Raw genomic sequence first — 13,419 nt, forward strand, 5'->3', positions numbered from 1 at the left:
ATCATGATTATGTCGTCAAAATTTATTCACAGTAATGAACTTATCAATTAGCTGGCTTGAAGACCATCAAAGGAATTGAGGAACTTAAAAGATAATATATTGCTTAATTAATTTCCCATTTCTTAGATGTTCTACTAAGTACAAGACAGTGCGCAAATTCTTTATATCTTAACATTGGTGAGAGAATCCATGAGCATGAGGAGATACGGACGCTCTAAACTGAACACATGCGTAGTCAGCTTAGAATCCAACAATCCTACTTGTAGATGAGGTGATGAAGCTGAAGAGGCGGTAGATTTTATCCTTGAGGTGTATATAGAATTTGTTGTATATATAGTTGTTAATAGCTTAGGCAATGAGACCATCAGGCCCTAGCTGAAGTTTCAGCTCTGCCATCTCTCTCACTTGTAGTGTGAGGATATTTGAAGCAGATAAAAAGAAATTCTAGCCTAATGAATAGTGCACGCTGTCAAATAGAAAGCACCAGATGCATGGAAGGTCTTTATTCATTTATTTAGGGCTATTTTCAATTTGATGCTAATTCTGAGGGGTTGTGATCAATGAATGAGTCGGCACTCAGGTGATTTCCTGTAAACCTTCTTCCCACCTTAATTTGTAAAATAACAGCTAGAGCCAGTGATTGGGCAGATAATGGGAAGGCAGAGCTGAAAGTTAGGAGAGAGAAGAAGGAGGAGTGGGAGAGAGAGAGGATGATGGAGGAGTGGGTGGAAGGAAAGCAGAGCAGAAGCTCATGACCTGGAGAAACCATAAGTTCTAAGGGGTCTCATAGATGGGGAAGATGGTAGTGTAGTGGTAGGGCTGCCCATTTGAGGTGCACAGCTTGTATTTATATTAATTGAGTTGTGTTTTTATTGCTCAGGCATATTTGTGTTGGAGAATTACTGCAACAGAAAGAGCCCAAAATAGATTGCCCAAGTCGCTACTTACTGTCCTCACTGTTTCTATCTATAATCCCTTTCTTGTTTACAAATTGACCTCATGGTTTCAGACCAGTTTGTAGGCATTGGATGGATTTCTGTGACCTTGTTTTCAGGGTTTCTCTTTACCCTCCGAGGGCAGGTGGAGGTTTATGGTTGTGATGCTATTGTTTTTTGCTGTTGCTCTCTAACACCTTTAAGTTTCAAAGCTGCTGAAAACACAGAATGACTTTTTCTATGGTTTCTACCACATTCTCTCCTTGGTCATGGGGCTATATATATGTGGACTTTCTATGAAGATAGAAACACTTGAGTATCTGAGAATCAAATGAAACAATTGTATACAGGAAGTAGAGACTAACCCACCATGTACTGTAGATTTGATTACTTTGATAATCAGTTGGCATCTTGTATGCAACTGAAACAAACTCAATTTGTCATTTATTTAAATTGTTAGATAACTTTCAAACCCCATCTCACTGCTTGTGGCTGTGTGATGTTAACCAAGCCACATAATCTCTCTGAGCAGTCATTTTCTTGCACAGAGAATTTTCATCTTCTCCCTCCTCCTGTTTTCTTCTTTAGGATGTTCTTATAACAAAGAAATGATACACTAAGTACATTCAGCATGGTCCTTAAATACACTAGGTGTTCAGCCACAGTAGTTCTTGTGGTATCTGACCTACCCTGCATGTCTGCTATTAAAGAAGAGAGACTACAATATCACTTAGAAGGTACAGGTTTGCCTCTTCACAGCATTGGCTGTGCTCAATGACGTTTTGTGTCCTGAGCTACAGAGCGATGGCACAAACCTTGTCTAATCACCTGTTTGGCCTCCTCCCCTCCTCCCCGCCTGTGAGCGCAATACATACAAGGCAAAAATCAATGCACAGAGTTATGTGATTCATCAGCATTGCCATTATACTCCTTAGCAGAGGAGCCAAGCATTTAAAAAAAAGACATTTTCTTTGTGACCATGTTCTTATGCTAATTGAATGTGAACAGAAAGAAAAAGTGCAATATAATTTTATAAAATGTTTTCATTTTAAAGATTTTTATGGTTCAGTTGTACCTTAATGATTTATCTCTTGCAGCAAGCATTATGAGGAAAAGGCGACACCGAAGCACTTACGCACGTGAAGGATAGAGTGGGTCGCCTAAGTTGGAAACAGAGGCTCAAGGTCACCTGTAACAGCTTCCCAGCTTAGGAAGCTGGCTGAAGCCCACTGCAGCTGTCCTGCAGGGCTTCCTTCCTTCTCATCTGAAAGTCCTCTGCACCCAGGCCATTAGGCCAGAAAGGGACGCCTTTGCTCACTTCTATCATAAGAGTTAAAAGCAAATTGGACCATCTTCAAAGTGCCAAACTGGGTTTTCTGCAGTAGAGCCATAGGTTCACAGCCTATTCTCGTTGCTGACTCTCAGGACAGAATGAAGTCTGCCTTCCGAGGAAACTGAGTCCATGAAGAGTGACTGGCTCAAGTGTGCCTTGGCAGAGTTGGAAGTGCAGCATTCTTGGCATACAGTGCACTCTTTTTTTTTTTTTTTTCTATACCAATGTAAAAGGTTAAACTTAGAGTCCCATACAAGTTAGCTAAACACTGTACCAGTGAGCTGTCTCCTTAACAGGAGTGTTGCATTGCATGTGGGTAAAAGGAAGGTAACTGTATTTTAAACACATGCCTGTTGCTGAATTTCGGATTCAACAGTTGCACAAGGCACCCACTATGTGACATAACATAGTAGGTGCTGAGGATTTAAGTAAAAAGAGAAAAGGCCCTGTCCCTCTGGTGCTTACTGTGTAATAAGGAACACAGAGTACTCAAGGCCACCATTTGGTAAGGCCCCAGACCCTTCTCTGTGAGTGCATAGATCACCGGAGACTGCAGTCTTACAGAAAAGCTGGAAAGAGACGCAGGCTCTGGTCTATCAAGACTTAGTGTTGTGTATTGTAGATATTGTATATTTTTAGATATTATATCTATGCATATCTATGCATATTATAGATATTATAGATATATTGTAGATATATATGTGCATATATATGCATGTTGTAGATATAATATTAATACACTAGAACGATATACACAATGATGCTATATATAATTTTATTATACTATTATGTATTATATATATGTATATTGTCTATATATGTATGTTGTAGATGAAATTATATCTGAACTTCAGTTTTCAGTTGGAATAGAAAAATATTATTAATTCTGCCAGGGTACTTAGGGCCATTAAATGAGATAGTTGCTTAAATTTCAGCCTGGATTAAGGCTCATGTAGAAAGTTCTACACATAAAGTCTTCCTACCCTTCTCTTCAGCATAGAAACTCATTTCCTCTCTGGTACATCCTCAAAGAATGACTCCATGAGAAAACATAAATGTGGGAAAACTCTGCTAATTAATATCAAAGTCCACCATTGACCTGATAGCTTTCTGGGGCTCAGTGTGGAATGGAAGGTTTTCTTCCTTAGCAGGGCTTCTTCTCTGACCTTGTCTGAGGAATTCAAACACTCTTGCATACCTCTACCTGACGAATGTCACGTAGCCTTAGTAAGATTACTAGATCATTTTCCTTTCTCCTGATAAGAACATGTTCAGTTAGCATATGAGATTCCTGAATTGCTTCTCTATGCTAATGAGATAATGCATTTCTATACCCTAAGACATCATCCTGTGACCTTTGCCCATCCTAGATGTTCCTACCTCCAGTCCCCCAAATTATATAATCCTTGAATCATCCCAAGCAAAGTTGATCTTACTCCCTGCAGCAGGTTCTGGTGTGGTCATTTACCTTACATACTCACAGGGCTTCCATCCTTCCCCTCCCCCCCGATGTGTTCTCTTTGCTTCCATTGCCCTCATGGACTGATGTCAGCCGACAGACATCCCAAGGGCAGGGGAGAGTCATAGGTGTATCTGTGTAATGGTCATTGGGGGGAAGTAAGACTTTGGGACAGAGGAGTAAGGAAGGGACACAGTAGACAGGAGGAAAAGAAACCGGCATGATCTCAAACAAGACTCTTTCTGGAAAGTGGGTCATGAATAAGTTGGGGTGGCAGTTTTTAAAGAGGAACCCAGATGACCTGTCTGTTGCTGGGGGGAAACTGTGACTACAGAAATTCGCCAAGACAGTGTGTTTATGAGAAAGCTGTGCTCTTTTCTAGTCTAATCAAGCCTTGACATTTGAATTTCGATCTAATTTGGGGGAAATAACTTTTCAGATTCTCATCATATAGTACTTGTTCAGTATGAATAGAAATAACCACTTTGCTCGGTGATTAGCGTGCCCAATAATAACTATAGACTCTTCATTTTTTTTTAACTTTCAGATAAATGTCAAATACCTGAATTTAATCCCCCCTTTCTTAAGAAGTATTAACAAGTGAGAAATGTGGCTAAGGGGCGGGAGGAGCAGAGTGGTGATGGGAACGACAAGAGGATTCTAGATTTACCCAGGAGAGTATTCCCAGTGGTGGTTTTCAAACACTGCTGGGGAAAGTTATTAATACCAACTTCATACAAAGAACAGAAGCAAGTGAATGTGTTCTTTCTAGAAATTTTTGCAACTTGCTTCAGAATGATTGGCTGTCCATTGCAAAAGAGAGTCCTTCATGATCATGTGATTCCATAGCCTGTGACATCCATCTGCCCTCAGAGACTATTTGGCAGCCTGGCTAAATGGAGAGTCAGGAGTCATGTGTTCGAGTCTATTTACCTAGCAGAGCTTCAGTTTCTCCCATTCTTAAGTAATTCTGCCAAACTCACCTCAGAAAGGAAGTATGAGATGCCACCAACATCAGCATCTAGTGTCAAGGACATGAGCCTCCACAATTCACTTTTTTCTGCCTTTCAACCAGAATCAGCATCTACACTCCTAGGTCCTCCCCTCCCAAGAAAAGGTACCTGTTTTGTTCTTTACAGGTCAATGCCCAAAGCTAATGGAGTCACTTAAAGAGAACCACATATCTACAATCTTGCTTTGGTATTATTTTATCAGAATAGCCAACCCTGAGCATTCAGTATTCTAGATATTTGGTTGAGGCCTGGGAAGCCTGTTCCTTTTTTGAAGGAAAATGGAGGAACAGTGGATCTGGGGGAAGGGCAGGTGATGGAGGTACTGAGAAGAGGGAAGGTAGAGGAAATGTCAGTCGACTTCCAACATATGAAAGTAGAATAAAAAAGAGAGAGATAATCCATAATCGATTAGAAACAATTACTCCTATGAAAGGATCATTAAGCTTTAACATTACATGTACTAGGAAAGAAAGAAAGAAAGAAAGAAAGAAAGGAAGGAAGGAAGGAAGGGAGAGAGAGAGAGAGAGAGAGAGAGAGAGAGAGAGAGAGAGAGAGAGAGAGAGAGAGAGAGAGAGAGAGAGAATCACGGCCAGCACTCTCCATAGTCCTTTTCTATTTATTCCAGGCCTATCTTTTGGGAAACATGTAGCTAATTGTGTGAGTCAGATGGTATACCACACAAATCACATTAGAAAATCATTCTCTTGAATGTAACACAAGTCCCCAGGCCCAGCTGTAAGGGGCTCCTGGGAAGGCTTACTTCTTCGCATCTCGAGAACTGAACTTAAAATTTGGATTTTTTTTTTCTGTTCTGATCTACACTTCATTGCATACTTTAATCACTAGTGGTTAGATGTGTCAATGGAGCCTTAAGGTAAGACTGATGGTTGATTTTATTTACCTTTAAAGTTCTTTTTTTTAATTTTTAATATTTTTTTATTACATATTTTCCTCAATTAAATTTCCAATGCTATCCCAAAAGTCCCCCATACCCCCCCCAACTTCCCTACCCACCCATTCCCATTCTTTTGGCCCTGGAATTCCCCTATATTGGGGCATATAAAGTTTGCAAGTCCAATGGGCCTCTCTTTCCAGTGATGGCCGACGAGGCCATCTTTCGATACATATGCAGCTAGAGACAAGAGCTCCGGGGTACTGGTTAGTTCATCATGTTGTTCCAACTATAGGGTTGCAGATCCCTTTAGCTCCTTGGGTACTTTCTCTAGCTTCTCCATTGGGAGCCCTGTGATCCATCCAATAGCTGACTGTGAGCATCCACTTCTGTGTTTGCTAGGCCCCAGCATAGTCTCACAAGAGATAGCTATATTTGGGTCCTTTCAGCAAAATCTTGCTAGTGAATGCAATGGTGTCAGCGTTTGGAAGCTGATTATGGGATGGATCCCTGGATATGGCAGTCTCTAGATGGTCCATCCTTTCATCACAGCTCCAAACTTTGTCTCTGTAACTCCTTCCATGGGTGTTTTGTTCCCAATTCTAAGAAGGGGCATATTGTCCACACTTTGGTCTTCATTCTTCTTGAGTTTCATAAAGTTCTTCAGTTATTGATACCTTTGCAACATAGTTGCTTTATCTGAAAAGTTCTTATTATAATATCTAAAAGTCTATTAATGAGTTACTGCCCTGCAGTGAGTTACAGAAATTCTATATAACTGGAAAGGCAAAGTTGATAATGGGTCAGGAAGCAAAGGGGATGAGACTCCTTTTGCCTTTTGTGATAACTGAGTGATTCCACCACAGGATTATGCATATTCTGTGGTTGTATTACATGGCTTTCTGTAGCCACAATAAATGTCTATGGCTAGGTACCTTCAATGAAATGAGATTTATTTAGTACACAGATTTGGAGCCAGAGGTCCATCATTGGGAAGCTCCATATGTTTGAAGTCTGTGGAAGGCTTCTTTGAAGGTATCATCACAACACAGGCAGTACATGATGAGTGAGGAAGGCAAGGAAGTCAAGGCCAGTGATGTTACGTTTTATATAGCTCACGAGTGGAAAGGAACTAACCACAGTTACAGAAGAGCTGTATGAATGCTTCCCGAGGGCAGCACCCCAGCTACCCAAGAACATTGCACTAGAATTCACTTCTTAAAGTTTACATTACGTAAAACACACCACACAGAGGGCCAAGCTTACAACACACAAATGAGAGAGAGAGCAATGCACTCAACCTGTATCCAAAGTGTAGGCAGTTCTAAGTGGAATCTTTTAGTACAACCATGCAGTGGATAACACAGACAAGTGGTTGGCTTTCTTGAGTATGCCCTTCTGGTGCATTCACAGCTCTAATGTAGAACTCCGTAGCTGAAGTGTTCCACAAATATGGTCATAGAACCATGGAGCTGCAGCATTCACGACTGTACCATGAGACAACTTTCTAGTAGTTCAAATACCCACAGTACTCATTTATTGGGAGTTTGCTGGTGCACTCATGAAATTGGGATCCATTAACAACCTCTGAGCTTTTTACCCAAGTGCACAATTTCTACAGTGTGCACTATTTAAAAATACTGATACAACATTGGCTAATATGACAGATCTATGTAAGTATAAAGGCTACATGTGTTTCCTTTTGTTTCCCCCGACTTTCTTCCTGATTGAATTCTTTGACCTTTTTTATTACTGATTCTATTTGAAAGTTCAGATTAGTATTTCTAGATGCACCTACGAATCTATGTAGTTCTTGACAAAGTCCGCAGGCTTGACCAGAGCATTGCTGTACCTAAAGTATGACAGCCCCAAATCTACCCAGCTGTTGCTGCAAGTCCACGGGAACTAGAGTCACTTGGCAGCGAGAGCTGGGGATCAGTGCTTTGTCTTTTACAGGTACTGAAGTTGCTTCCTTGAGTGTTAGAGCAAAGCACACAAGAACTCAATTGCTGCTGCTTTCTTATTATTATGAATGTTACTGACATCTTTCATCTGTGAAAGATTTTGTAATTTCCCATGTCTATCCACATCCTCTGGAGACGAAGGCAAAGCAGCTTATTGTCCATAACAAGAGAAGTATCTTCCCTGAGCTGAAATTGCTCTGTGCCCTTGTCTATGAGAATCTGGGCAGCTTAGGCCAAAGAGGTCTTGCTATGTAAGTCAGGTATTGCATACATGAAACATGGTTTGATCTTTGGAGGAGAGGTAAAGAATGCAGATCTCTCCTTCACCTAGAGAATGCTACCATTTCCTCCATACAAACATGTGCACATACAAAGCATAACATATACATCACCGTTGGCTCTGAACTAATCATACCGTTGGATCCTTAAAGGGGTCTGAAAATTCATCTTTAGCCTACTCTGTATTGTGGTATCTGTGCCAGGCCGCACAAAATGAAAATAAAATCCAAATGACATTTTAAAAAGAAAGGTGAAATACATTTCCCCGCCCTTCCCGCTAAACCTCTTACCTGCTTAAGAATTTCAGCAGCCGTCTCGTGCGAGCAATCAAATATCACATAGAACTCCTTGCCTTTCTTCATCTCCTTGAGCAAAGGTTTGGCATCCTTATTGCCAGAGGGAAGCTGGCGGATTTTGATTTTGATGTTGTATCTGGAGGGAGCTTTGATGAGCTCTTGCAGACGAATTAGACCTGGAAAATGACATCCAATCATGCACAGGATGGATATGTGTTGTTTATTGCCATTTACAGTCAAAGGCAGATCATTCCCCAAATGCATCAAGCAGCCACCAACCTAAAGGTTACACTATTGACTTCCTATTTGTCATTGTTCCTGCTCTGCTAGATTGCAGTGATATTTTCCATTTGTGAGTGTGTGTGTGACTTGGAAGCACAATGTTTCCAAGGGCATTTGAATTTTTTTTTTTTTTTTTAGCATACAGTTGTCCTCTCCACCTTTCCGTCAACACTATACGTCTTAAGCATATCAAGTCTGTGACTATGAAACTTCAAGAAACAGAAACTTGCTTGAAGTTTCTAGAGGTACTCAATGAAACAGCACCTGCTATTATTTTTTGAAACGTATTTTAACAAACTGTATTCCTGTGAATGTGTGTGGGGGTGTGCACACGTGGGCATGCACGTGGACCGGTAGCAGCAGGGACCAGAAGATGGCATTAGATCCCCTGGCCATGGGGTTACTGACAGTTGTGTGCTGACTGATATGAAGGCTGAGAACTGAACTCTGGTCCTCTTCAAGAGCAGGGAACACTCTTTTCTAAAGTGCCTGTCAGACTCTCCCTTCCTGACACCTGTGACCTTTACAAAGCTTAATGCATCCCAGGGATTTCTCAGGGTTGCTACCTTGTGCACACTTATCATCAAATACTTATTGGTAGCATAGTGTTTACCAGCTAATTGGTTGGTTTGCCTGTAAATCTTTTGGTGCTGGCCCAATAAACTATTTGTAAAAGGCTCATTATATCTCTTGCTAATGTGTTTGAAAATTATGTTGGTTAATTCCTTCTTTGATTAACATGCGCTATAGGATTTTTGGTGTGTGTGATAATGGAAGCAGAAATGTGATGTCAAATATAACTGCTGACAGTTGCAACAAAGTGTACACAGCCTAAATTGAAGCAAATCTTCGCTTTCCCACAGGTTGGGGTGAGTTGCACTTTTCTCTAATAGAAGTTCATCGCTGGGTAAGGTGTAGAGTCATAGAAAATTTCCATTGCCTAACCCTGATATTAACTGCTGTTGGCTAGATGGCATGATGTTGCCTCTCTCTCTCCCTCCCTCTCCCCCCCTCTCTCAAGGCCTCCTCTCTTATTGGAAAATTGACTTTTTAAAAAAGAAAAAAAAAGTATACCGTTGGGTGCCTTCCAGATTTGTTAGTCAGAAGTAATCAACAGAGAATATTAAACTTTATGAGTGTTCAGATAGAAATTGTATGGAAATTGTGCTATGCATGATACAGGATGCCACATGGATTCTAGGCGTGAGACATTTGCTTCTTTCCCTGTTATTTTTTTTTATTACCCCCGCTCAGTAGTTCCATGTATTTCAGCTTACGTTGGAATGGCTTCCCCGGACCAGGAATGAGGTTTGATTCTGAAGTGCGAACAGTTCATCATGACACTATTTTCAGAGTTAAATTGAGGTGAGAAGAGGGAGTGGGTTGTAGAACTCTGTTAGGAGTGGACACGCTCTCCACGTTCCCCTCTCTTTTCATAGCAATCCAAATTAGAGCAACAGTCTTCCCGGACTCTCAATGCTTTCAATTCTGTCAAGAATCAAAACTGAAACACTCTCTCTTTCTTTTAACTTATTCGGTAAAACTGAAACACTCTCTCTTTCTTTTAACTTATTCGGTGTCTCTTTCTGAACCACTGCCAAGTGCTAAGAATGAGGTGTGTGTGTGTGTGTGTGTGTGTGTGTGTGTGTGTGTAGGGGGATGGAGCACTCAAGTGTTTATTATTTGTCGTATGACTTAAGCCTCGTAGCAGCACTACGAAGCAAGCTATCATGTTTATTATTTCAGATATGGAAACCAAGGCCCAGAGCAATTAAATAACTTACTCAGGCCTACAAGGATCGCTAGCAGGAGCCCTAGATTAAAACTATTTGTGCCTCTAATGCTCCATCTTTCCGCGTCTCTGCCCTGACTTATCAATCCAGGCTATTGGTGCTGAGGGAACACAGAACCTTTAAATGGTTTCATGAGCAGGAGAAACAGAAGCAGGGGCTGAGTTTCCCCTCCCCCTTTCTTCCTGCTTCCTGCTCTGATGCCGCGGCTGCTTTTTCGTTCTCTCTTTTTGTCCCTTTGAGAACGTGAGAACGTGAGCATGACTACCTAGGAGAGCTTGGTGTGGCCTTTAAGTAAAATGGGGAAACGGTTTTCAAGCACATTTCCTATGCTGCAGGGAGCTCCTTCTTTGTTCTCTGCTGAATGGAATGCCAACCCTGAAGGGCATCTTCCTGCCTCCCAGGACCCTGTTGGCATTTAAAGTTGACAGGCACCAGTTTCCACTGCATTCATTCACATTCAAGAGAAAATGGTTCTCGGATGCTCATTAGATCTAAAGCCTATGCTAAACTCTGCAAGACAAACACATTCTGTTTCAAGTCCTTTAAGGCTCGGAGGTTTTCGTACTGGGAAGTATCAGCAGGTGAGTGGAATATCAGTTGTCACTTAACTTCATATATAACTGCCTGTGACTACTTTAAACCGGAATAACTTGCTGGAGGTGACAATTCCATAACAGGCTCAGGCCTTAAAACCAAGTCTGCCTTCTTATACCCAACAGGGTTCTTTCCCTGAAGTCAGAGACCCTGCCAGAGTTTTGTACTTCACAACAACCAATTGGACGGATTGCCCAACCAACTGACTTACTGCGTTAGCAAGCAGAGTGTAAGCAAACAGAGGAAACAAATCTTGGGCCACCGTAAACTTATCATACCCTGTCTTGGCCTGCAGTGAGCACCTACTTTCACAATAGTTTCAGAAAAGAAAGATTTTCATGCCACAGAGGAAGAAGAACAGCAGATTGGCAAGGACAGTCAATTTCTAGTTGGGATAATTTTCTCTTTATGAAAAGCTTGTCACTAAGCTTGGAAATGAGAAACTCCATCCTCATTGTAGGTGTGCTGCCTTTTGGGGAAGGAGGGATATGCAGACTTAAAAGTTTACAGATCTCAGGTGTGAGAAGGGCAGTGACTTTGCACCTGCCTTCCCAGAGCAAGTCTTTCTGCCCTCCTAAGCAAAGGATGCAGAATTTGCAACTCTAAAGGGCTTTATCTCAGTTGGTCACAAGAGAGAAAATTTACTGAAAGCTTTCCTTTATATTTGCATTTTGCAACAATCCATCAATCATTTAACATTTCACTGTAATGACTAGTCAAAAAATTTGTTAAACAAATAATGACTTTAGGGAAAGGAAATTGATTTAAGAGCACCTCCCAGCTTTCTGACCTCCTCATTTGGATGTCTGCTCTGATCAAGTGACCAAACCCAGCCAAGACTGTGTGGATGGTGGCTGCTCTACTGGAATCTGGTACTTTTCTAGCAGGTGAGGCAGAAGCATTTTAGATGGAAGCATAGATCAGGGTGGGCCAAGCAGATCCAAGTGAGTGGCAGATAAAACTCTGATCTCATCTCCACTCTCCATAAACATCAATGTCACAGATGAGAAAGGAGGGCTCAGGACTAAAGAGATGTCACAACAAAATACAATGAATGCTGCTGGGGCAACTAGGGGAAGAGAGTTATCCATGAATGTGTCTGCTTGACAGTATTGTATCATGGCTAAGTGTCCCACATCTGATGGATGGTGGTGTGGCTATAACGAAGAAAGTCTGCTTCTAATGCAGGCACAATAATGTACTAGTGAGCAAAAAAAGTCAGGATATCTACAAGGTCCTTTCCAGTGTTTCCATAGAGATAGTAGGTTTTATCTTACACTCTTTCATCAGGCTGGAGATTGAACCCAGAGCTTTGATCTCTATACATTGAAACTGAGAGATAAATTGTAGTGTGCTGTATAGCCTAGGATGGCCCAGAGCTTCTGATCTTCCTGTCTCAGCTTCTCAAGTGAGGCTTAGCGGAGGGTACCACCATGCCCCCCACTTGGAAGTTATATTTATTTTGAAAGAATGAGAGACTAAAGTGAGTTTGGTCAGTTAGAAATGGCTGCTGCATCTGGATGAGAATGTGGGAGAGTTTATAGTGCCCCCTTTGATATATTCCTTCACCTTCCAAGACAGACCTCATGGCTATGAGGTAATACCACCAGCGCCTCCTCCAGTCTCCATCCTCAGGCATGCGATTAGAAACCCACAACTGTGAAAGTGCTTTAGAGAAAAGCCAATTGGTTTCCTATGAATGTGAGCGAGGCTGCATATACAGATAACAACATTAAAAAAAGTCTACATGGCCAGTTCTAAACACATTGGTTGCCTTCTCTGTGTGCTTAAGTATGACCCAGAAAAATGCTGATCCGCAAATATCAAAGGAGCTGTGGCATGAGGTAGAGCATATGGGTAAAAGAGAAAGAAGCGCCTTCTATTTGCAGTGATGTGTAAAGATGCTCTGTGTCCTGAAATAATCACAGACCTTCCATTCTGTTTACACTGCCCCTCTTTTACAGTAGGTTGTGTGCCTCGTAAATAGCTTGCTAAGCCTAGGATCCGCTTTGGAAGTGTACAGGTGTGGAAGCTATTTCACAGACAGGAAAGTGAGGCACAGGGAGGTTAATTGTCTAGATCAACCCTGAGAATGTCACAGATGCCAGAAATTGGAAGGGACTTTAAAGGTCAAAGCCCTACTCTGCTTGATGCAGGGGTCCCCTCACACTGCCGTAGGGAACCTGTCGCTTTGAGAGATTCTCTCACTCAGTCTAATCTACTCCTGGGTAGCTTTCATTCTATTTAATGTGTCTCAGTTCAAAAGGAAAGTACCTCCAGTTTCTTGAGTCTTAATCCAATTCCCTGTTCATTAAACCGTCCGAGTTGGGTTTGACGATGTGCAGAGGAGTGTAATAAACCACGGAGACCCGAAAGATCAGATCATACATTTTAAATGTTAATTTTGTCTTCATTTGCACTTAGAAACATGCAAAATGGCATTTCACAAATGTGTGGATATATTAATATACCCACATCTAATAGGCTTCTTAAGGGCATGTATGTATAAATTGGGAATCTTCCAGAGGGAAGGAAAAGTCGGAGCTAAGAAGTGGAAATGTGAGACACCAACTACCTTG

At 41.5% G+C, this 13,419-nt stretch overlaps 1 protein-coding gene across 3 annotated transcripts in view; it reads right to left on the reverse strand.

The window, feature by feature from the left end:
- The window catches only part of Grik1 (glutamate ionotropic receptor kainate type subunit 1), a 411,505-nt gene that overhangs the window by 127,900 nt on the left and 270,186 nt on the right, over positions 1 to 13,419 (reverse strand). For all 3 annotated transcript variants that reach the window (XM_085832163.1, XM_085832162.1, XM_085832164.1), the window contains exon 4: positions 8,166 to 8,347. In XM_085832163.1, the coding sequence (XP_085688289.1) occupies positions 8,166 to 8,347 (182 nt within the window). The remainder of the gene's footprint in view (positions 1 to 8,165; positions 8,348 to 13,419) is intronic.

Source organism: Mus caroli, unplaced genomic scaffold (assembly GCF_978045245.1).
Source record: "Mus caroli unplaced genomic scaffold, Mus_caroli_1 scaffold_17, whole genome shotgun sequence".
Lineage (NCBI taxonomy): Eukaryota > Metazoa > Chordata > Mammalia > Rodentia > Muridae > Mus > Mus caroli.